Below are 25,739 nucleotides of genomic sequence, written 5' to 3'. Positions count from 1 at the left end.
AGCCCTCAGACCGTGTGGGTTAGTAGAGAGCAGGGCAGACTGGGGTGTCAGTGCTTCACAGCCCTCAGACAGCGTGGGTGAGTAGAGAGCAGGGCAGACTGGGTTGTCAGTCCTTCACGGCCCTCAGACAGCGTGGGTGAGTAGAGAGCATGGCAGACTGGGGTGTCAGTCCTTCACAGCCCTCAGACAGTGTGGGTGAGTAGAGAGCAGGGCAGACTGGGATGTCAGTCCTTCACGGCCCTCAGATGGTGTGGGTGAGTAGAGAGCATGGCAGACTGGGGTGTCAGTCCTTCACGGCCCTCAGACGGTGTGGGTGAGTAGAGAGCAGGGCAGACTGGGGTGTCAGTGCTTCACAGCCTTCAGACAGTGTGTGTGAGTAGAGAGCAGGGCAGACTGGGTTGTCAGTCCTTCACGGCCCTCCGACGGTGTGGGTGAGTAGAGAGCAGGGCAGACTGGGGTGTCAGTGCTTCACAGCCCTCAGACAATGTGTGTGAGTAGAGAGCAGGGCAGACTGGGATGTCAGTCCTTCACAGCCCTCAGACAATGTGTGTGAGTAGAGAGCAGGGCAGACTGGGGTGTCAGTGAAAATCAAAGAAATGCTAATTTTAAAAATTCAGCAGATGACATTTTAGCAAACGACAAATTTCCCAGCATGCAAAGGGTTAAATGTGCAACATCTCCTTATCACTGTTTGTACCTTAGGTATTCAAATTCACTGACCAAGTTCCATAACTCTGACCTGTGATTGATTTAGCAGAAAAGTGTCGCTTTTTTTACTCTTTGTATTTGTAAAAATTTGAAAATACGATTTCTTGGCATGACAAATTTCTCGTTTTCATTTAAAGGTGTTCATCTTTTAGTTTTATATATTCCATTATAACTACTTCGGATATTCAACTTTAAAGAAACTTTTGTGGTATCATATAAGGGGACTGCCCGAAAATGTACATTATACTATCAAAGCAGAAGAATATACAAACGTGATTTCTTGGGACAGCTTGTGTTGCTTACAGTTATTTTAAGAAGTGTATAAAACTCACAGGTGTTCTGACTCCCGGCTACATTGACATATCTGTTTTTGCCGTGCTGCTGACAGAGGCACTAACCCAGACTTATGTGGCTACAGATTACCATAACGTAGATGGTCTTGTGTTTCAGTGTCTCTGATAGAGTTACTATCCCTGAAACAACAGGCATGCTCCTTAATCTCGTGTCATTGTTTAAGTGCCTCTGATAGAGCTACTGTCCCTGACAATACAGGCAAGCTCCTTAATCTCATTCCATTGTTTCATTGCCTCAGATAGAGTTACCGTCCCTGACGCTACAGGCAAGCTCCTTAATCTTGTGTCATTGTTTCAGTGCCTCAGACAGAGTTATTGTCCCTGGCACTACAGGCAAGCTCTTTAATCTTGTGCCATTGTTTCATGCCTCTGATAAAGTTACTGTCCCTGACACAACAGGCATGCTCCTTAATCTTGTGTCATTGTTTCAGTGCCTCTGATAGAGTTACTGTCTCTGACACTACAGGCAAGCTCCTTAATATTGTGTTAGTGCCTCTGATAGAGTTACTGTCTCTGACACTACAGACAAGCTCCTGAATATTGTGTCATTGTTCTAGTGCCTCTGATAGAGTTGCTGTCCCTGACACTACAGGCAACCTCCTACTTGCTGATGGTGCCAGAGCAGTCCCTGACAACCATTCTGACAGATGTTGTACAGGTAAAAGGGTACCTGTGTCTTTAATTTGTGCATGTATAATTCATGAAATGGTACTAAACAAGTGCTTGTATACAGGCACTCTTATATGTCTGAGGTATGGTGTATTGTCATGTAGTCTTATATCAAAGACAGATAACATAGAAAGAAAAAGAACAATATCAGTATCACATCACTTTGTTATAAGTAATTTTCAAAGTAATCTTTAAATAAATGATAGTGTTTAGGTATTTTTAAATATAATTAATAGTTTGTTCTCATCATAATTTAGTACACTTGATGAAAAGTGCATACTTAAAACCTTCCACACAAAGTGACACAATGAAAAATTGATATACAAATGTACTACATGTTTATTATTGTCGACTGGTGTTTCAGATAATATTGTATTGTATTTGTGTATCTGTAATAAATAGAATATATTAGTTCTTTTAAATGTGTATGTAAAGGAATGTATTTGTATGATAAATTAACATTTTATGGTAAACAAATTATGCCAAACAAAATAGAAGATTATTGCAGATAAATCAAAGCCATCTTTACATAATACATGATTTATAGTATGAAAACATCCAAATACATATGCGTCGTGTTCTGAGATAACTGGGCGTAATGCATGTGAGTAAAGTCGGCAGTCCACACAGGCTAATCAGGGACGACACTTTCCGCATAAACTTGATTTTCAGTAAGGAGGGACTTCCTTGAAACTTAAAATACTATAAAAGCGGAAAGTGTCGTCCCAGATTAGCCTGTGCGGACTGCACAGGCTAATCTGGGACGACACATAACGCACATGCATTTTGCCCAGTTTTCTCAGAACGAGACACATATTTAAAAACAGTTATGTCAGGCTATTATACAAACCACTTTTAATACTGAGTTGTGAAACTTATTTACTCAATGTTTCCATGTCACCAGGCCAGGAATCAAACCTGTGTATCCGTTTGACAGAGATATACCAACGGAGTTAGCAGACTTTTAAAAAAGAATATGAGCCGTCCTCACTAAAAAAAGGGTTAAATGCATATGCGCAAAGTGTCATCCCAGATTAGACTGTGTAGTCCGCACAGGCTTATCACCAATCAGGGACAACACTTTTCGCCTAACCTTGATTATTGCTAAGAAGAGACTCTTTAAACTAAACGATAAATATCATAAAAGCAGCAAGTGTCATCCCTGATTAGCATGTGCAGACTGCCCAGTCTGGGATCACACTTTAGGCAGATGCATTAAACCCCCTTTTCAAAGAGAATGGCTCATATGTTAATATAGATATGAACATAACCACAACATGTTAATATAGATATGAACATAACCACATGTTAATATAGATATGAACATAACCACAACATGTTAATATAGATATGAACATAACCACAACATGTTAATATAGATATGAACATAACCACAACATGTTAATATAGATATGAACATAACCACAACATGTTAATATAGATATGAACATAACCACAACATGTTAATATAGATATGAACATAACCACAACTTGAATATACAAGTAGTCTTCTGCAGTTTAAGATTTGAGCATTCAACAATGAAGAACAATGAATACATGTATATCCACTGCATTCACTGTTTTTAAAATGCTTGTTCGTACTTCAGTCCATATTTCCAATAGCGTATGAGCGACACAAAATGGTTGCCCAGGATGAGTTGAGGCATAACAAGTGGGATATAGAACTGAGCCCGAAACTGGTAGGTTACTCTTATGTAACATCTGCCCATAAGAATTGAATATATATACATGAGCCTCGCTATGTGAAATGGGGGCTTAATGCATGTGTGTAAAGTGTCGTCCCAGATTAGCCTGTGCAGTCCGCCCAGGTACATGTAAATCTGGAACACTTTCCACTTTTATAATATTTTCTGTTAAAAAAAAGTATCTTCTTAGCAAAAATCCAGTTTATGCAGAAAGAGTTGTCCCTGATTAGCCTGTGTGGACATGCATTAAACCCCCTTTGTCCCTGATTAGCCTGTGTGGACATGCATTAAACCCCCTTTGTCCCTGATTAGCCTGTGTGGACATGCATTAAACCCCCTTTGTCCCTGATTAGCCTGTGTGGACATGCATTAAACCCTCTTTGTCCCTGATTAGCCTGTGTGGACATGCATTAAACCCCCTTTGTTCCTTATTAGCCTGTGTAGACATGCATTAAAGCACCTTTGTCCCTGATAAGCCTGTGTGGACATGCATTAAAGCCCCTTTGTCCCTGATTAGCCTATGTGGACATGCATTAAACCACCTTTGTCCCTGATTAGCCTGTGTGGACATGCATTAAAGCCCCTTTTTCCCTGATTATCCTGTGTGGACATGCATTAAACCCCCTTTGCCCCTGATTAGCCTGTGTGGACATGCATTAAAGCCCCTTTTTACCTGATTATCATGTGTGGACATGCATTAAACCCCCTTTGTCCCTGATTAGCCTGTGTGGACATGCATTAAACCCCCTTTGTCCCTGATTAGCCTGTGTGGACATGCATTAAACCCCCTTTGTCCCTGATTAGCCTGTGCAGACATGCATTAAACCCCCTTTGTCCCTGATAAGCCTGTGTGGACATGCATTAAACCCCCTTTGTCCCTGATTAGCCTGTGTGGACATGCATTAAACCCCCTTTGTCCCTGATAAGCCTGTGTGGACATGCATTAAACCCCCTTTGTCCCTGATTAGCCTGTGTGGACATGCATTAAACCCTCTTTGTCCCTGATTAACCTGTGTGGACATGCATTAAACCCCCTTTGTTCCTTATTAGCCTGTGCAGACATGCATTACACCCCCTTTGTCCCTGATAAGCCTGTGTGGACATGCATTACACCCCCTTTGTCCCTGATTAGCCTGTGTGGACATGCATTAAACCACCTTTGTCCCTGATTAGCCTGTGTGGACATGCATTAAAGCCCCTTTTCCCTGATTATCCTGTGTGGACATGCATTAAACCCCCTGACCCTGATTAGCCTGTGTGGACATGCATTGAAGCCCCTTTTTACCTGATTATCATGTGTGGACATGCATTAAACCCCCTTTGTCCATGATTAGCCTGTGTGGACATGCATTAAACCCCCTTTGTCCCTGATTAGCCTGTGTGGACATGCATTAAACCCCCTTTGTCCCTGATTAGCCTGTGCAGACATGCATTAAACCCCCTTTGTCCCTGATAAGCCTGTGTGGACATGCATTAAACCCCCTTTGTCCCTGATTAGCCTGTGTGGACATGCATTAAACCACCTTTGTCCCTGATTAGCCTGTGAGGACATGCATTAAAGACCCTTTTTTCCTGATTATCCTGTGTGGACATGCATTAAACCCCCTTTGCCCCTGATAAGCCTGTGTGGACATGCATTAAAGCCCCTTTTTCCCTGATTATCCTGTGTGGACATGCATTAAACCCCCTTTGTCCCTGATTAGCCTGTGCAGACATGCATTAAACCCCCCTTTGACCCTGATTTGCCTGTGCGGACATGCATTAAACCCCCTTTGTCCCTGATTCGCCTGTGTGGACATGTTTTTCTTTAAACATCTTCTTCTCCTAAACTGCAAGTCCAATTCTGATAAAACTTCTCACAAATGTTCCTGGGATGAACCTCTTTCAAATTTGTTCAAATTATGCTCCTGGGGTCAAATTTGACCGTTCCCCAGGGGTCACAAAATTGAACATATGCTTATATTGGGCTTATTTTGTGCAAACTTTAAAAATCCTTCTGTCCATAACCATTGGGCCTATTTCTACCAAATTTGGTATGTATTAAAATCTTAAAGTTCTCTACCAAGTTTTTTTTAAATTATGCCCCTGGGGTCAAATTTGACCCTGCCCTGGGGGTCACAAAAATGAACATATGCTTAAATAAGGCCTATTTTCTGCAAACTTTAAAAACCTTCTTGTTCATATTTATAGAGCCTAGGGCTACTAAATTTGGTATGTAGTGACATCTAATAGTCCTCTACCAAATTTGTTCAAATTATTCCCCTGGGCTCAAATTTGACCCTGCCCCGGGGGTCACAAAACTGAACATATGCTTATAAGCCTCTTTTGTGCAAACTTTAAAAATCTTCCTGTCCATAACCATTGGGCCTAGGGCTACCAAATTTGGTATGTATTTTGCATATGTCATGAACTATATAAGTAACAGAAACTTTGAAACCTACAAACACTTTTTGGAATTTTGGAAAAAGATTCATGATTGAATGAAAGAATTTTCATTAATCTTGTAGAACATGCGTAGATTTGATCTTCAGCATCTAAAAATATGTGAAATAGAAAGAACGACAATATCTTTTGGAGAGATAAATGTACCTACGTTATAAGCAAAGGACCTGTGCGACAATACCCGGGCTTTTTAGTCTGTTTAGTTAACACCGTAGTTACATTTTCCATACATAAAAATTCTCACCCTTCCAACTTTAAGCGCCCAGTGGGATGAGGGATAGAAAGAAAAAGTCACATGCTTGAGTACATTTCAACCCATGCGCATTGCACGCTTTTTCGCATAAAAAAACAGTGGAGCGATACAAGGCCATCATGGCCCTCTTGTTTTATCTCTCAATAAGACCACTCTATATTATTTGCATATAAAGAATCTATTGGCATAGTGCAATATCAATTGTTTAATACAAAATATTATTATGATTTTTCTATTGTGTTTAAGCATTCATTTTCTTGGTTTGGTTGAAAGTTTGAATTTTGTATGATTAAAACATCATTATTTATAAAGAATGTCAAACATTTTTAAATCACTTGAGCACAACGTGCTCATGGTGAGCTTTTGTGATCGCCTTTTGTCCGTTGTCCGTCATGCAACGTCAACATTTGCCTTGTTCACTCTCTAGAGGCCACATTTATTGTCCAATTTTCATGAAATTTGGTCATAAGATTGGTTTTAATGATATCTTGGATTTTTTCGAAAATGGTGACGTTTGCTTGAAAAATATGGCTGCCAAGGGGTGGGGCATTTTTCCTTATATGGCTATAGCAAAATCTTGTTAACACTCTAGAGGCCACATTTATTGTCCAATCTTGATAAAATTTGGTCAGAAGATTTGTCTAAATGATATCTTGGATGAGTTCGAAAAAAGTAACGTTTGCTTGAAAAACATGGCCGCCAAGGGGCGGGGCATTTTTCCTTATATGGCTATATAAGGCTATAGTAAAATCTTGTTAACACTCTAGAGGCCACATTTATTGTCCGATCCTCATAAAACTTGGTCAGAAGATTCATACTAATATTATCTTGAAAGAGTTCAAAAATGATGCCGATTGGTTGAAAAACATGATTACCATGGGGGCGGGGCTATTTTCCTTATATGGCAAGATTAAAACCTTGTTAACACTCTAGAGGTCACATTTATTTTCCGATCATCATGAAACTGGATCAGAAGATTTGTCCCAATGATATCTTAGATGAGTTCGAAAATGGTTTTGGTTGCTTGAAAAACATGGCCACCAGGGGTGGGGCATATTTCCTAATATGGCTATATATGGCTTTAGTAAAACCTTGTTAACACTCTAGAGGCCACATTTATTGTCCAATCTTCATGAAATTTGGTCTGAAGATTGGTCTCAATGATATCTTGGATGAGTTTGAAAATAATCATGTTTGCTTGAAAAAATGGCTTCCAAGGGGCGGGGCATTTTTCCTTATATGGCTATAGTAAAATCTTGTTAACACTCTAGAGGCCACATTTACTGTCCGATCTTCATGAAACTTGGTCAAAAGATTCATCCCGATAATATCTTGGACGATTCAAAAATGATGCCGGTTGGCTGAAAAACATGGCTGCCAGGGGGCGGGGCATTTTTCCTTATATGGCTATAGTAAAACCTTGTTAACACTCTAGAGGCCACATTTATTTTCCGATCTTCGTGAAACTTGGTCAGAAGATTTATCCCAATAATATCTTGTTATCTCAGGTGAGCGACTTTGGGCCTTTCAGGCCCTCTTTTTTTAATTCAAAACTTAGTGTTCTTTGTAATATATTTGAACATTTCAGTTGAATATGTTGATTGGGCACATCAGAGATGAAGTGTTAGACTATAAGAGCAACTACCAGACTGTGTTCCAGAAGTGAGTTTATGTTCGCTGCTAATTAATCATTGTATTATGAGAATGTGCTTTATAAGAAACCCGAATCTCATAAACAACATATAGAAATTTACTTTTTGTTCCTTAAAGTCCATTTATCTCAAAATGGTTTATAAAAAACTTGTTTCAAGCCCACTATTGGGATCATATCTGTTTTTCAGGTTTCTTTAAATAATAGTTTTTATGCACCCGGTAGGGTGGCATATAGCAGTTGAACTGTCCGTCAGTCAGTATGTCAGTATTTGTGTATGTCAGTCTGTCTGTCCGTCCGTCCGAAAAAAAACTTTAACGTTGGCCATAACTTTTTCACTATTGAAGATAGCAACTTGATACTTGGTATGCCTGTGTATCTCATGGAGTTGAACATTTTGAGTGCTAAAATTTCAAAGTGAACATCATCCTTCAAGGTCAAGGGTCGAAAAAACAAATCCAAGGGAAGTAATAAGCTTTAAATGGACATAATTATTTCCCTGCCAACGTATATATTTTTGTTAAATCAATCAAAGCGGCGCAGTAGGCGGCATTGTGTTTCTGACAAACAAATTGTGGAAAAATATCAAGGTCAAGGTCATCCTTCAAGGTCTTAAGTCAAAAATACAAATCAAAGGGAAGTAATAAGCTTTAAAGGGAGATAATTATTCAATATGGAACATAGCAACTTGATATTTGGCATGCATGTGTATCTCATGGAGCTGCACATTGAGTGGTGAATCGACAGTCACGGTAGTGGCTTTTAACTATATGCTACTAAAAATAGACAGTGGCTTTTAATAATTTGCTGCTAAAAATAGAGATTTGTTAGAGACAATTATTTTCAAGGGAAGTAATTTATATAATTATAAATATCATATTATAATAAATTATATTACCTTACCAAGAATTTAACTTCTTTTCACAGTTACTGTACATATTTATTATTTGGATTATTTATAACTCAACTAAATGATTTGTCAAAGTTGTTTTTTTAAATGATATAATTATCATTTCTTTACTGTACTAATTTGTGAATAGTAGGTCATTACATACCTCTGGACTTATGTCTATAGGTTCATGATGAACTCTGGCTATGATCTATGATAAACCTCAGCCCTTGGTTGTCAGTCATGTCTGACTTGGTCAATTTGGCTGTCTACAGACCCCCCCCCCTTGTTTGATTGGACAAAATCCAAGGGAAGTAATAAGCTTTAAAGGGAGATTATTTTTATACCTCCCAAATGATAAATAGAAATTTTATTTCAAAGCGGCGCAGTAGTGCAGTAGGGGGCATTGTGTTTCTGACGAACACATCTCTTGTTCAATATAAACAAGCAACATTTCTATCATCCTGTTTGCTTTTTAAACACAGGCAAAAGCATAAGCTATTAAAAATTATCCTCACCATAGAATGAATACGAATACACATAGCAATATGTTCTATATTAATATTGATCATTGTTATAGAACTGACCTCGTTGTTTACTGTTTGTTTAGAATTTCAGTTACAAATCACAATTAAAAAAAGGGCTATTTTGATCAGCATTCCTTGAAATACCACGCAGAATATAACTTTATCACATGCCATAACCTGTTTCCCATGTAATATAACTATTAGGAATATTTTTATCTTACACAATATACTTTTTAAGCGTTTTCATTGGCTTAGTTTTCGTTCGATTGACCAATTGCATTTTGCTATTTTGCTGCAATGACGTTGCAACGTCAAATGACGTCACGAAATGTAAACAACATTCGGGATTTGTCATTATGTTTGCGTTAATAATTATTGTCCCCTACCGGTGAAACCGAAGGGGACTTATGGTTTGCACTCCGTCTGTCTGTCTGTCAGTCTGTCTGTCAGTCAGTCAGTCCGTCACACTTTTTTGGATCCTGCGATAGCTTTAAAAGTTCTTCATATTTTTTCATGAAACTTGAAACATGGATAGATTGCAATATGGAGATTATGCATGTCATTTCATCTTGTTCATACATCAAAAATTCTGGTTGCTATGGCAACAAATCTATATAAAAAAAAATACTGACAATGGTGGAGTTTCACCGGTAGGGGACCATATTGCTTGGCAATCTCTTGTTTAAATTGCTCATTTAAAAGCATGTGATAAAAAAGATCTGACACTCGTTGTCATTGCATACCATATTTTATGAAACTCGTCCAGAACTTGTTTATTAAAATATGATATAATATGACAACTCTTGCCAGATCCTATATACATTGTATATGAGTGAGCCGAGTTGTGGGAAAACTTCACTTTATGCATGTGTGATCCCAGATAAGCCTGTGCAATCAGAAAAGAAACTTTCTGCCTATATGGTATATTTTGTTTAAAAGAAGTCTCTTCGTAACAAAAATCCAGTTTAGGTGGAAAGTTTTGTCCCTGATTTGCCTGTGTGCACTGCACAGTCTAATGTGCAGATACACTTTACGCACAGGCATATCAAGCAAGTTATACCAGAATGAGGCTGAACTATACATACAATTGTAGGTATTTCAATATAACAGAAGAAGCCTCAAAAGCCTTCTACCAGCTACTGATGGCTGATGTACAGAAGTTACTCAGTCTAACCTCACAAACAAAGGTAAACGATTTTGATACAAGAAAGGATTTATTTCAGTCAAAGAAGAATATTAGTACGGTTAATAGAAACTGGAATATAGATGAATGCCAAAAGAAAAATATGATCATCATGAAACTTTGTCAGAAGATTTGTCCCAATGATATTTTGGACAAGTTCGAAAATGGTTCCAGTGGCTTGAAAAACATGGCCACCACTGGGCCGGGCATTTTTCCTTATATGGACTTATGAATCTTCATGAAACTTTGTCAGTATATTTGTTTAATTTATATCTCAGATGTGTATGAAAATGGTTCTGGTCTGTTGAAAAAAGTGGCTGCCAGGGTGTTCACTAGTCATGAAAGTTGGTAAGAACATTTTGTTCTAATGAGAACATTTTGTTCTAATGACATCTTGGGCTGCACAGAACAGGTCAGTTCCTTTGAATCTCAGGTGAGCAACTTTGGGCCTTTCAGGCCCTCTTGTCTAATTGTTGTGTACTGTAGGAATTAGATTAAAAAATCATCAATCCAGTGTGCCATGGTGAATTTTAATAAATATTTACTATGGATCCGATACATCTTACCAATAGCCAAATGACCATGGTGGTCTTAGTTTTGAAAACTCTTGACTCGAACAGAAATAAAGTATAAAGTAACCTAGGGTCACAGTAACATGAAATGGAAATACAAATGTGTTTTAGTTAACAAGGTGAACCAACAGATGTATGCTCCTTAAAATGCAAAACTGTTAAAGATTTCATTATTTCACTATTTTCAAATTAAATATTGAGCATTGATTAGTTTTTCTGAATTATCACTGTATTTGTGTAATTAACTGCTATTTATAAGACTTCTTTTTGATGATCTTCCATGATAGACAATGACATGAAATGCATCAAACTCTATTTCAAATTAGATTTTTTAAAAAGGTATTATCTTTTCATGCTATTTAGAAAGAAGTTATTTCCAAGATTTTTTATATTTAAATAATTAATCACTAAGCGTTAAATGAAGAGGTTTAACCTGAATAATTAGTTATCTTATAAGTTAGTTATCAAAGAGAACTGTCATGCTTTTAAAAGCATTAAAGATAAATAGTTGTCTGCTGCTCTTACTTCTTTATGTCATAATATGAACTGACTGTAGATCTCATATCACTGATGTTGTGACTCGGTGTATGTCATAATATGAACTGACTGAAGATCTCATATCACTGATGTTGTGACTCGGTGTATGTCATAATATGAACTGACTGTAGATCTCATATCACTGATGTTGTGACTCGGTGTATGTCATAATATGAACTGACTGTAGATCTCATATCACTGATGTTGTGACTCGGTGTATGTCATAATATGAACTGACTGTAGATCTCATATCACTGATGTTGTGACTCGGTGTATGTCATAATATGAACTGACTGTAGATCTCATATCACTGATGTTGTGACTCGGTGTATGTCATAATATGAACTGACTTTAGATCTCATATCACTGATGTTGTGACTCGGTGTATGTCATAATATGAACTGACTTTAGATCTCATATCACTGATGTTGTGACTCGGTGTATGTCATAATATGAACTGACTGTAGATCTCATATCACTGATGTTGTGACTCTGTGTGTGTCATAATATGAACTGACTGTAGATCTCATATCACTGATGTTGTGACTCGGTGTATGTCATAATATGAACTGACTGTAGATCTCATATCACTGATGTTGTGACTCGGTGTATGTCATAATACGAACTGACTGTAGATCTCATATCACTGATGTTGTGACTCGGTGTATGTCATAATATGAACTGACTGTAGATCTCATATCACTGATGTTGTGACTCGGTGTATGTCATAATATGAACTGACTGTAGATCTCATATCACTGATGTTGTGACTCGGTGTATGTCATAATATGAACTGACTGTAGATCTCATATCACTGATGTTGTGACTCGGTGTATGTCATAATATGAACTGACTGTAGATCTCATATCACTGATGTTGTGACTCGGTGTATGTCATAATATGAACTGACTGTAGATCTCATATCACTGCTGTTGTGACTCGGTGTATGTCATAATATGAACTGACTGAAGATCTCATATCACTGAAGTTGTGACTCGGATGTATGTCATAATATGAACTGACTGTAGATCTCATATCACTGATGTTGTGACTCGGTGTATGTCATAATATGAACTGACTGTAGATCTCATATCACTGATGTTGTGACTCGGTGTATGTCATAATATGAACTGACTGTAGATCTCATATCACTGATGTTGTGACTCGGTGTATGTCATAATATGAACTGACTGTAGATCTCATATCACTGATGTTGTGACTCGGTGTATGTCATAATATGAACTGACTGTAGATCTCATATCACTGATGTTGTGACTCGGTGTATGTCATAATATGAACTGACTGTAGATCTCATATCACTGATGTTGTGACTCGGTGTATGTCATAATATGAACTGACTGTAGATCTCATATCACTGATGTTGTGACTCGGTGTATGTCATAATATGAACTGACTGTAGATCTCATATCACTGATGTTGTGACTCGGTGTATGTCATAATATGAACTGACTGTAGATCTCATATCACTGATGTTGTGACTCGGTGTATGTCATAATATGAACTGACTGTAGATCTCATATCACTGATGTTGTGACTCGGTGTATGTCATAATATGAACTGACTGTAGATCTCATATCACTGATGTTGTGACTCGGTGTATGTCATAATATGAACTGACTGTAGATCTCATATCACTGATGTTGTGACTCGGTGTATGTCATAATATGAACTGACTGTAGATCTCATATCACTGATGTTGTGACTCGGTGTATGTCATAATATGAACTGACTGTAGATCTCATATCACTGATGTTGTGACTCGGTGTATGTCATAATATGAACTGACTGTAGATCTCATATCACTGATGTTGTGACTCGGTGTATGTCATAATATGAACTGACTGTAGATCTCATATCACTGATGTTGTGACTCGGTGTATGTCATAATATGAACTGACTGTAGATCTCATATCACTGATGTTGTGACTCGGTGTATGTCATAATATGAACTGACTGTAGATCTCATATCACTGATGTTGTGACTCGGTGTATGTCATAATATGAACTGACTTTAGATCTCATATCACTGATGTTGTGACTCGGTGTATGTCATAATATGAACTGACTGTAGATCTCATATCACTGATGTTGTGACTCAGTGTATGTCATAATATGAACTGACTGTAGATCTCATATCACTGATGTTGTGACTCGGTGTGTGTCATAATATGAACTGACTGTAGATCTCATATCACTGATGTTGTGACTCGGTGTATGTCATAATATGAACTGACTGTAGATCTCATATCACTGATGTTGTGACTCGGTGTATGTCATAATACGAACTGACTGTAGATCTCATATCACTGATGTTGTGACTCGGTGTATGTCATAATATGAACTGACTGTAGATCTCATATCACTGATGTTGTGACTCGGTGTATGTCATAATATGAACTGACTGTAGATCTCATATCACTGATGTTGTGACTCGGTGTATGTCATAATATGAACTGACTGTAGATCTCATATCACTGATGTTGTGACTCGGTGTATGTCATAATATGAACTGACTGTAGATCTCATATCACTGATGTTGTGACTCGGTGTATGTCATAATATGAACTGACTGTAGATCTCATATCACTGCTGTTGTGACTCGGTGTATGTCATAATATGAACTGACTGAAGATCTCATATCACTGATGTTGTGACTCGATGTATGTCATAATATGAACTGACTGTAGATCTCATATCACTGATGTTGTGACTCGGTGTATGCCATAATATGAACTGACTGTAGATCTCATATCACTGATGTTGTGACTCGGTGTATGTCATAATATGAACTGACTGTAGATCTCATATCACTGATGTTGTGACTCGGTGTATGTCATAATATGAACTGACTGTAGATCTCATATCACTGATGTTGTGACTCGGTGTATGTCATAATATGAACTGACTGTAGATCTCATATCACTGATGTTGTGACTCGGTGTATGTCATAATATGAACTGACTGTAGATCTCATATCACTGATGTTGTGACTCGGTGTATGTCATAATATGAACTGACTGTAGATCTCATATCACTGATGTTGTGACTCGGTGTATGTCATAATATGAACTGACTGTAGATCTCATATCACTGATGTTCTGACTCGGTGTATGTCATAATATGAACTGACTGTAGATCTCATATCACTGATGTTGTGACTCGGTGTATGTCATAATATGAACTGACTGTAGATCTCATATCACTGATGTTGTGACTCGGTGTATGTCATAATATGAACTGACTGTAGATCTCATATCACTGATGTTGTGACTCGGTGTATGTCATAATATGAACTGACTGTAGATCTCATATCACTGATGTTGTGACTCGGTGTATGTCATAATATGAACTGACTGTAGATCTCATATCACTGATGTTGTGACTCGGTGTATGTCATAATATGAACTGACTTTAGATCTCATATCACTGATGTTGTGACTCGGTGTATGTCATAATATGAACTGACTGTAGATCTCATATCACTGATGTTGTGACTCGGTGTATGTCATAATATGAACTGACTGTAGATCTCATATCACTGATGTTGTGACTCGGTGTATGTCATAATATGAACTGACTGTAGATCTCATATCACTGATGTTGTGACTCGGTGTATGTTTACTTCATTTACAGTAGGCAAGTTGGAATGGAAAAGCAAACCGATTAAGGATGATTACCTTGTTTTATTGTTTGCTTTTAAGAAACTGAATGGAGATATCAACAGACTGATGTTGAGTCTGGGGTACCGACTGAACCAACTGGATCAGGACTGGAACATGTATATATCACCCTCGTAAGTGTACTGTCATGGAATAAGCAGTATATGAACGTGTATATATCACCCTCGTAAGTGTACTGTCATGGAGTAAGCAGTATATGAAGATGTATATATCACCCTCGTAAGTGTACTGTCATGGAATAAGCAGTATATGAACGTGTATATATCAACCTCGTAAGTGTACTGTCATAGAATAAGCAGTATATGAGGCTGTATATATCACCCTCGTAAGTGTACTGTAATTGTATATATCACCCTCGTAAGTGTACTGTCATAGAATTAGCAGTATATGAACGTGTATATATCACCCGCATAAGTGTACTGTCATTGTATATATCACCCTCGTAAGTGTACTGTCATGGAATATGAACATGTATATATCACCCTCGTAAGTGTACTGTTATTGTATATATCACCCTCGTAAGTGTACTGTCATGGAATAAGCAGTATATGAACGTGTATATATCACCCTCGTAAGTGTACTGTCATGGAATAAGCAGTACATGAACATGTCAACTTCCATTATCTACAACTGTTATCCGCCATTGCAAAGCTTCTTCAATTATGCCACCAGCACCTTGTGTCCTTTAGTTAACCATTTACCACCCTTTAGTTAACCATTTACCACCCTTTAGTTAACCATTTACCACCCTTTAGTTAACCATTTACCACCCTTTAGTTAACCATTTACCACTTAGATACATATTTTTACGTATTTGTAGTCCCTTAGAAAGTTCAATTTAATTAAAGACTGTTGTTACTAGATTCAAATTGTAAAGGCATCAATTTCAACCCTTAGTTACTGATGAGCAGCAAACAGCAAAAAAATGAACAGACTGCGAGTTACTCGTAGGCTGTTCTGGGTTTTATGCTGGCTGCAAAAGCCATTTTCACTTTGCCTCTTATGGCGGAAAGGGTTAAAGCTTCTAAGTGCGTTCATATTCATATCAAGCACTGCTTGTGAGTTATACATGTTTGTGTGAGGATGTGTGTGTTTGCAGGTGTATGTACATGATGCATGTATTTTGAAGATTATGAGGTACTTCAGCACTCCTATCTCATAAATGTACCAGACTCATGAAAGTTGTGATGAATTTTAAATTAGAGCTGCAGTTTCCAGCAATTAAGTTTTCAGTTTTTATTTGGTATTATTTTGTGGAGGAAACCAAAGTACCCAGAATTCACAGCTGTCTGGTGTGGTGACCAATAACCCTGCCAATATGCATCAGGAGTAAGGATTTAACCTGATGGCATTGTGAAGGAACTTGTGTATCAAGGCTTACTGGACATCCCCTTTGAAACCGGTCACTTCACTGACATTTCCAACAGTATTTGAGCCCGTGTTCTGGCAAAACTGGGCTTTATTCGTTTGCCTAAAGTATTTCACAGATTTGCCGATTCAGTCTGTGATGACACTTTCTGTGTTATCTTTTATATTTCTCCAACAAGTGACTTCTTTTAAATGAAATATACCACAAAGCTGAAAGTTTTGTCCCTGATTAGCCTGTGTGGAATGCATGCATGAAGCCCAGCCCTTAACTTTGTCAGTGCTTGAACCAAATTTTGAAGGCCTTTGCAAACAGTTTGGATCCAGATGAGACACCAAAGAACATGGCGTCTCATCAGGATCCAAACTGTTTGCTATTCTGATAGTCTTCTTTTGTTTTAAATCGAAGAAATGCTAATTTTAGAAATTCAGCAGAAGACATTTTAGCAGACGACAAATTTCCCAGCATGCAAAGGGTTAACAAGGCTGATTTCTACCAGTATTTATTCCCCACTATAGGATGCAGAAGTGGAGAGAGTATTTCCAGGCTGAGTCTCTGCAGTGGGGTGTGGTACTGAAACAGAAGATGTATGCGTTCATCACCTATTGCGTATCCAAGGATACTGTGAGTTGGGGCGTTAATATCTTTCATACATGTATAAACACAATCCTCTCTTAGATGCTTTCTATATGCCTACAGTAAAATAAGAAGGATTAATGCCACACAACTTATTTGGCATAGTAAATTTAAGTATAAATAAGGAACATATTTTATCTATGCCAATTAGAATATATCTGGTGGTTAAAAGGAAGAAATCAGTCTTTTTTGCGCTTTAAAACTTAAAAATAATCATGTTTGTCAAAATGGACGTATACGTCTAGAAATCCTACTTTCCGTTTTAAAAGCGGTTCTGTTTGAAAAATAATAAATTACTTGCTAACTAGGCTTTAGATTTAATTTTATCTATGCCCATTAGAATATATCTGGTGGTTACAAGGTAGAAATCCGTCTTTTTGGCGTTTTAAAACTTAAAAATAATCGCGTTTGTCGAAATGGACGTATATGTTTAGAAATCATACTTTCGGTTTTAAAAGCGGTACAGTTTGAAAAATAATAAATTACTTGCCAACTTTGCTACAGATTTAATGACAATTTTGCACTATTTCAAATTTCATCTTTATGTATTGATTAACATGTATTTCATTTCAAGGTCAGAGGCAAAGTGTGTGTCTTTAAATGTTGGAAGCTTTTTGTTATTTTATAAGTTTGCAATATTCTACCTAATTGGATTCTTGATTTGTTAGAAATGAAAATCAGAATAGATAAAAACTGTATAACATGTACAAAATTCTTATAAACATATTTTTTATAAATCATAGCTTCAATATGTGATTAGAGCTAACCTTGGAAACTGTCACATAGCTGTTAAAGTCGGAAATATAACAATAAAATTATACAATTACAAGGACGTAAGCTATAAATACCTTTTCGAATGCACTATAGATCATAAATTACCAAACACTTGTAATTGAGAGTTTGGAAAGTATACAAAATAAATAAATAAAATAATTATAAACTTTGGGTCTATACAATTCTATTTATAGTACTGTAAGTTTGATTGGTTGATTTCAATGTTTCAGTACAGAGAGTGTGATCTGGAGTGGAGTGGTTCCCTGCATCTGAGCAACATAAGAAGGAGGAAGCTGAGAACCATATCCAAATCTTTAACCCCATCTCTTAATAGTGCCTTCACCAGCCCTTCTTCTGCACAGTCTACCCCGGTAATGATGATGGTGGTGATTGTGGTAATGGTGGTGGTGGTGATGATGGATATGATGAATATGAATATATGGTGGTGGTGGTGGTGGTGGTGGTGGTGGTGGTGGTGGTGGTGGTGGTGGTGGTGATGGTGATGATGATGATGATGATGATGATGATTACCAATGTTAGTATATTATCAAAATGAATTCAATAAAAAAAAAACTGTTTCCATTCTGTTGTACAACTGGATGCTCAAAACAAAACAATATGTTTGGAATATTGCACTAGTCATTTTTTTCCAATAACATGTATTATTCCAGTAAATTATTCTGTATTAATACAACATTATATGCAGAAAAAAAGTATTCTGGCTTGTATGGTTATAAATGATAGAAAAAAAGAAGAAAGAAGCCAAATACAGATATTTTCTGTCGTCTTTTTGTTTCACTGATTGTCATCACCTGAATAAGTCTTAAGATTCTAAACAGTTGTATACCAGGTATTTTGTGCAACCTTTGTGTTCCCAAACAGTAGTTTTTTTCTTCTCTGTTGTTTTCAGCCTGTATTTCTGAGTTCCATCAGTCAACCAAAACATGCAGCTAGGTCCAGGGAGAGATACACGTCAACACCAGACCACAGTGAAGTCCCAGAGTTTCCAGTGATGACCCCTGAAATGGACTCTATGACCCCGTTTCAGGACAGGCTCAGTACACGACCTAGTTCTGACCCTCTCAGCATATCACCCGGGTCAGTTTTAAAGGGGTCTTATTTGGGAGACATGGCAAGATCTTTTGGTCACTATGATGACGAAAACCTGCTTCCATTTGCCACTTTAAAGCACAGTAGCTCTATGCCTGAGTTATCAAGTCATTCAAAATGCATTGAAATAAGACCAACGTGCCATTCTGATTCTCGGAAACATATTCGACAGTCGGCCAAACGTGATAAAAGACTAAAAAATGACAGTTATTCGAGGACTTCAAACAATACAAATGGTTCACACATGCCTTCAGAGGGCAGCGAAACATTAACAGATGACTCTGGTTCCAGGAATGGGGACTTTAGTTTTCCGCCAATAGAAGAGATTGGGACATTTGTGTCCAGTGACCGAATCAAGGAGATCCCCGTGGTAGTGCTATCAGAGCTGGAGAACCAGCGGGTGTTCAGCTCAAAGAGAGGTTACATAGCAACATATACAGAGTCCTCTGACTCAACAGAGAGGCCCACAAGGTTACCAGTCCATGACCACTCGGCATTTCATCAACCAAACAGTCTGGAATCTGACATGATGGCAAGTGTGAGCCATTCTTCAGAAAGGGCATTTCAGCCAATTGGATATCATAACCAGAGCTATGAACATTATGATTCGTTCACTGAATCCCTGGGCTCAAATGTTTCATTTCCCCGGCCAGCAGGCTTGAGTACGTCGTCATCTGCCACCACTTTACTGATCTCCGGCTCTGCTGTAGACATAGTTGTGCTTCTACAGCGGGTTGTGTCGTTTGGGGAAGGCCTCTGTAAGACATTGACCCCTGCAAGGAATGCTTTTGAATCTGACCAGTCCGGCCTGTCGGGCATGCATTCAGACGTGAAGCCCTGGGTGATGTTTGCAAGACCTAGGCAGGGTCTTTATGAACAGTTTCTGAATGTAAGTGGATATAGCAGATATTTGTGTACAGTCAAGGGTGAGGACATCTCAAATTGACTTTCTTGTCCGTTTGTATTTTTAAGGATGTTTCTTCTTGCCATGCCAGGTATATCCACTAGAATGCATTGTGCATTCTGCAAAGGTGGATGGGGGTTGTCTTTTAACCCTTTCCCCCATGAGAAGCAAAGTGAAAATGGCTATGTGAAAACAGCATATAACCAGAACAGAACTGCAAATGCGTAAGAATTAGGGATGTCAACGAATATCCGAATATTCGGTCCCGCACCGAATATTCAAATACTATATTCCGAATCAAATATTCAGAAGAAAAAAGAAAAAAATGTGTACTTTCAAAGACTTTGTATGCGTTGAATTTGCTTCAAACATTGTTAAAAAAGTTGTTCCTCGTATCATAGTGTTTAATCCGGTAGGCGCGATAATGCGTAGCTATGGTGATGACAGTATACCGTCATAAATCCCGCTAATTGCCTACCTTTAGGAAACTTTAATTGACCAAAGACGGTCACTTTGTGTCAAAATTATGATAGGTGCAAATCGCGTCGGCAATTAAAACACCGACCAGCACTTGATCTAATGACTGGAATTACATTTAAAATGATCAAAGATTAAGTGAGTAAAGCAAAAGCCGATTTGCTGTAAAAAAACAAACAAATAAGGACTTATGCAAAAGAATTTTGATTGACGTAAATCGCGTTCTCCAATCGAAAATGTTTTTTACCCCAATTAAATTTAGTAAATGCGTATCGAATAGTTACAATCGCGATGTCCAATAAAAGAAGCCTGCAACTTATGTGCCATCTGAGCGCATATTCTCCACCACTTGATTGCTTATCAATAAACTTAGAAATAGACTCGCCAGTGATCTTGTAGACGCAATCGTGTTTTTTAATAAGAACAATGTTCATGTGCCCAGTGACGCCGATCCGAGTGACTTTTAAATGTTGCAACGGTAAAAAACTGACTGTTAAACAGGTTCAAAGTGTATTGTAGCATCTTGTTTCAGTACTTATCGTTGGTGTGTTTTCCGTATATAATACATTTGTTTTTGTTTGAATGTGTTCGCTATGTAAAGAATACGTTAAAGTTCATCTTAAATTATTTCTAGATCTAGTCAATATAAATTGCCGCCATAGAGTCTTTTGATGATTTTTGCTTTGGCAGACTATTCTGATTTATTCTGAACGCGAATTATTTCAGCTATTCTAGTTCTAACTGTTTTTTCATGGAATTGTATTGTCATCATGTAAATATTATGTTTCTCGTTCTATTATAGATGTACAATATTAAAAGTTAAAAAAGAAAAGGTTTTTGTCATTCAATTTTAACAATAAAAAATAATCAACAAAATCAACTTCGAATTACCGACGACAACGCTGTGTCAATATGTTGTCACTTCCGGTAAAAACGAAAGTAGAATTCATGGAGTAATGGTACGGTAAACAAAGTTGATTTTGTTTATTTTTTCCAACAGATGTTGACAGATTATCCGAATATTCGTTCGGAAGGATGACCGAATATTCAAATAACAAAATCGGTATTCGTTGCCATCCCTAGTAAGAATATGTATCTTTGTGTTAAAAGGGTAAGGCATATAAACATTTACACTGGTTTAAAATCATAGGCCTCAAACAAATTCTAATTGTATTCCTTCCCTCTAACTGACAATGTTCTTGCAGGTGATACGGGGGATGGTGTGTATCTATGCAGATAACATGTTGTGTATGGACCTCTGTGGTACAACAAGCTCGGTCGCTAAGCGACTAGCAGGATCATCTGTAAGTGTTGAAAACCAGGAAATAAACAATTGCGTTAGTACAATCAGAGACGTTAGATTTTATCTTTTCTTTTTTATATATAAATGATGATTCATTGCATTCCAATTGTTTAGTGTATTCATCATGTTTATAAAATGTACTGTGTAACCTCAGCATGAACATTTTATACATGCACAAATAAGAATATATGGGTATCAAAATATTGGTAAATGAAATGTATTTCATATATAAGTATCTATTAACTACTTTTGAAAAATGTACTTAAAGTTTAAAAATATTGATATGTTAGAATGTATTATAAAAGCTATATTTAATTATCCTTTAAAAAAAATATTTCAGAAGAATGTTTGATATATCTACTATATATATATTGTTATTGGTACTTAAAAGAAATGTACAATCAATATCTATATATAATTTTTAGCTCAGCTGTTTTTGGAGAAAACCCGAGGTATTGTCATAGCCAGCTCGTTGTCCGCCGTCCGCGTTGTGCTAAACCTTAACATTGGCTCTAAAATCAAAGTGCTTCCACCTACAACTTTGAAACTTTATATGTAGCTGCACCTTGATGAGTTCTACACACCACACCCATTTTGGGGTCACTAGGTCAAAGGTCAAGTTCACTGTGACCTCTTATATAAAAATATAAAAAAATAAAATCTTCTGGCAAGCTTTCATTCATTCAAAACTCCACACGCAGTTGAGCATTGGCACCCACTATGCAGTGCTCTTGTTAGGACAATGCATTTGGTATATCTAGTTCACTTGAGCAATTGTTTTGTCATAATAATGTATATAGAGAATACTAGGTTAGCTTTAAATAAAGAGAAGTTTATGTTGCGAGGCTTAGAACGCCGGGAGCTCGAGCCTTGGCCATAGTTTAAAAAAATTTCAAACAAAAACTGTAAAACGAGAAAAAAATATCACCATATTCCTTGATTCAATTTTACGCAGCATGCAAATTGTCACACATTATGACCGCGCGAAGAAGATTTTACTTTAATATAATTATAATGCCCCCCTTCAAAGAAGAGGGGGTATATTGCTTTGCACATGTCGGTCGGTCTGTAGGTCTGTCGGTCGGTCTGTCGGTCGGTCCGTCCACCAGGTGGTTTCCGGATGATAGCTCAAGAACGCTTGGGCCTAGGATAATGAAATTTCAAAATTCATTGATCATGACTCGCAGATGCCCCCTATTGATTTTGAGGTCACTAGGTCAAAGGTCACGGTGACCCGAAATAGTAAAATGGTTTTTGGATGATAACTCAAGAACGCATACGCGGCCAACCCACCCCTAAAAAATATATATTTTTTGTTTAAATATCTAATAAATTACCCCACCCCACATTATACCCCCCTCTCACCCCCACCCGCCTACCACCCCGACCACCCCCCCCAAAAAAATTTATTTTTTTAACCATCTAATAAATTACCCTACCCCACATTATACCCCCCTCTCACTCCCCCCTACCCCCCCCCCCCCCCTACCCCCCCCCCCCACCCAATTTTTTTTTTTTTTAAACATCTTAGAAATTACCACATCCCATATTATACCCCCCTCTCACTCCCCCCTACCCCCCCCCCCCCCCAAAAAAAGGATTTTTTTATGTCCCCCACTATAGAAGTGGGGGACATATTGTTTTTGCCCTGTCTGTTGGTCTGTTGGTTGGTCTGTTGGTTGGTTGGTTTGCGCCAACTTTAACATTTTGCAATAACTTTTGCATATTGAAGATAGCAAATTGATATTTGGCATGCATGTGTATCTCATGGAGCTGCACATTTTGAGTGGTGAAAGGTCAAGGTCATCCTTCAAGGTCAGAGGTCAAATATATGTGGCCAAAATCGCTAATTTTATGAATACTTTTGCAATATTGAAGATAGCAACTTGATATTTGGCATGCATGCATATCTCATGGAGCTGCACATTTTGAGTGGTGAAAGGTCAAGGTCAAGGTCATCCTTCAAGGTTAGAGGTCAAATATATGTGGCCCAAATCGCTTATTTTATGAATACTTTTGCAATATTAAAGATAGCAATTTTATATTTGAAATGCATGTGTATCTCATGGAGCTGCACATTTTGAGTGGTGAAGGGTCAAGGTCAAGGTCATCCTTCAAGGTCAAACGTTATATAGGGGGACATTGTGTTTCACAAATGCATCTTGTTTTAAACATCTAATAAATTACCACACCCCACATCATACCCCCATCTTACTCCCCCCTACCCCCCACCCCCACAATTTTTATTTTTTTTAAACATCTAATAAATAACCACACCCCACATTATACCCCCCTCTCACCCCCCCCCCCCTACCCCCCACCCCCAAATTTTTGTTTTTCCTTTTTTTTATTTTTGAAAGATTGTCTAATAAATTATTGAATATGAACAATTTCCCCATGATGGCTTATGTTATCCTGTCAAGCACTCGAATAGTCGAGCGCACTGTCCTCTGACAGCTCTTGTTAGGTCACAAGGTCAAAGGTCAAGGTCACAGTGACTCGAAATAGTAAAATGGTTTCCGGATGATAACTCAAGAATGCTTACGCCTAGGATCATGAAACTTCATAGGTACATTGATCATGACTGGCAGATGACCCCTATTGATTTTCAGGTCACTAGGTCAAAGGTCAAGGTCACAGTGACTCAAAATAGTACAATGGTTTCCGGATGATTACTTACATTAGGTCAAAGGTCAAGGTCACAGTGACATAAAACGTATTCACACAATGGCTGCCACTACAACTGACAGCCCATATGGGGGGCATGCATGTTTTACAAAAAGCCCTTGTTCATTTTATTTTCGAAAGAAAATGATCAAAATCCTATATGGCAGCGTTTGCTTCTGAAAAAATGATGTCGATGTCAACATACATGTACATGTTGATTTACACACAGAGTCGTTCTAAACATAAGTAATCAAAAAAACCTATACTCTACATATTTTTTACGGATGCTGCAGATTCTGATGGTGTCTAGATCTAGCCTTCACATCCTGTAGTTTGTGACCCAACACAAGATAATCCGTCATAATTTTATTAAACTTTGAAACACTTGTTGCCAACGGGTTATTCTTACTGAATAGACTTTCTTTGATAAAATAACAAAGACACAGTTTATTCATCAAAGAAAGTACCCTTACGTTAACTTACATCAAAAAGCAAAACAATTCAAATAGATTAATGAACCCAAATACACACCCATCAGTATGTTCTACACATCCAAATAGGCATGCACAATCTGAACATCAATAGCATGAATGAGCTAGATCTACATGTAGATCTAAATCCTTTGTCTCACCGGTTCCATCCGAGATAAGTAGTCCATAGAATATGCACTTTTTAACCAGGTTTTCCGAAAGGAAAAAACTGGTTATTAGATTGGCGAATGCGGGCGGGCTGGCTGGCTGGCTGGCTGGCTGGCTGGCTGGCTGGCTGGCTGGCTGGCTGGCTGGCTGGCTGGCTGGCTGGCTGGCTGGCTGGCTGGCGGGCTGGCGGGCGGGCGGAACAAGCTTGTCCGGGCCATAACTATGTCGTTCATTGTCAGATTTTAAAATCATTTGGCACATTTGTTCACCATCATTGGACGGTGTGTCGCGCGAAATAATTACGTCGATATCTCCAAGGTCAAGGTCACACTTTGAGTTCAAAGGTCAAAAATGGCCATAAATGAGCTTGTCCTGGCCATAACTATGTCATTCATTGTGAGATTTTAAAATCATTTGGCACATTTGTTCACCATCATGGAACGGTGTGTCGCACGAAAGAATCACGTCAATATCCCCAATGTCAAGGTCGCCACGACTAAAAATAGATTTTTTTTAAAAACAAACTTACAAAGGGGGTTAATTTTGTTTGTTCATTTCATGTTTTCTCCCTTTATCAGATTTTTTTTTCACAATGAAAACCTGGTTTTGTGACAATTTTGTCTCTTGTTCATAATTACATCCAAGATAAATTAACACAAACAGAATGCGCGTC

The 25,739-nt window shown here is 37.9% G+C and overlaps 1 protein-coding gene across 1 annotated transcript in view; it reads left to right on the top strand.

Annotated features, from left to right (window-relative positions):
- LOC127856367 (uncharacterized) overlaps positions 1 to 25,739 on the top strand; it is a 69,077-nt gene that overhangs the window by 15,243 nt on the left and 28,095 nt on the right. The window contains exons 12-20 of the mRNA XM_052392512.1: positions 1,619 to 1,719; positions 3,338 to 3,430; positions 7,720 to 7,793; positions 10,292 to 10,385; positions 15,213 to 15,304; positions 17,076 to 17,181; positions 18,198 to 18,338; positions 18,878 to 19,966; positions 21,664 to 21,762. Of these exons, the coding sequence (XP_052248472.1) occupies positions 1,619 to 1,719; positions 3,338 to 3,430; positions 7,720 to 7,793; positions 10,292 to 10,385; positions 15,213 to 15,304; positions 17,076 to 17,181; positions 18,198 to 18,338; positions 18,878 to 19,966; positions 21,664 to 21,762 (1,889 nt within the window). The remainder of the gene's footprint in view (positions 1 to 1,618; positions 1,720 to 3,337; positions 3,431 to 7,719; positions 7,794 to 10,291; positions 10,386 to 15,212; positions 15,305 to 17,075; positions 17,182 to 18,197; positions 18,339 to 18,877; positions 19,967 to 21,663; positions 21,763 to 25,739) is intronic.

This window comes from Dreissena polymorpha, chromosome 13, assembly GCF_020536995.1.
Source record: "Dreissena polymorpha isolate Duluth1 chromosome 13, UMN_Dpol_1.0, whole genome shotgun sequence".
NCBI lineage: Eukaryota > Metazoa > Mollusca > Bivalvia > Myida > Dreissenidae > Dreissena > Dreissena polymorpha.
This window is presented reverse-complemented; position numbering and strand designations above follow the sequence as displayed.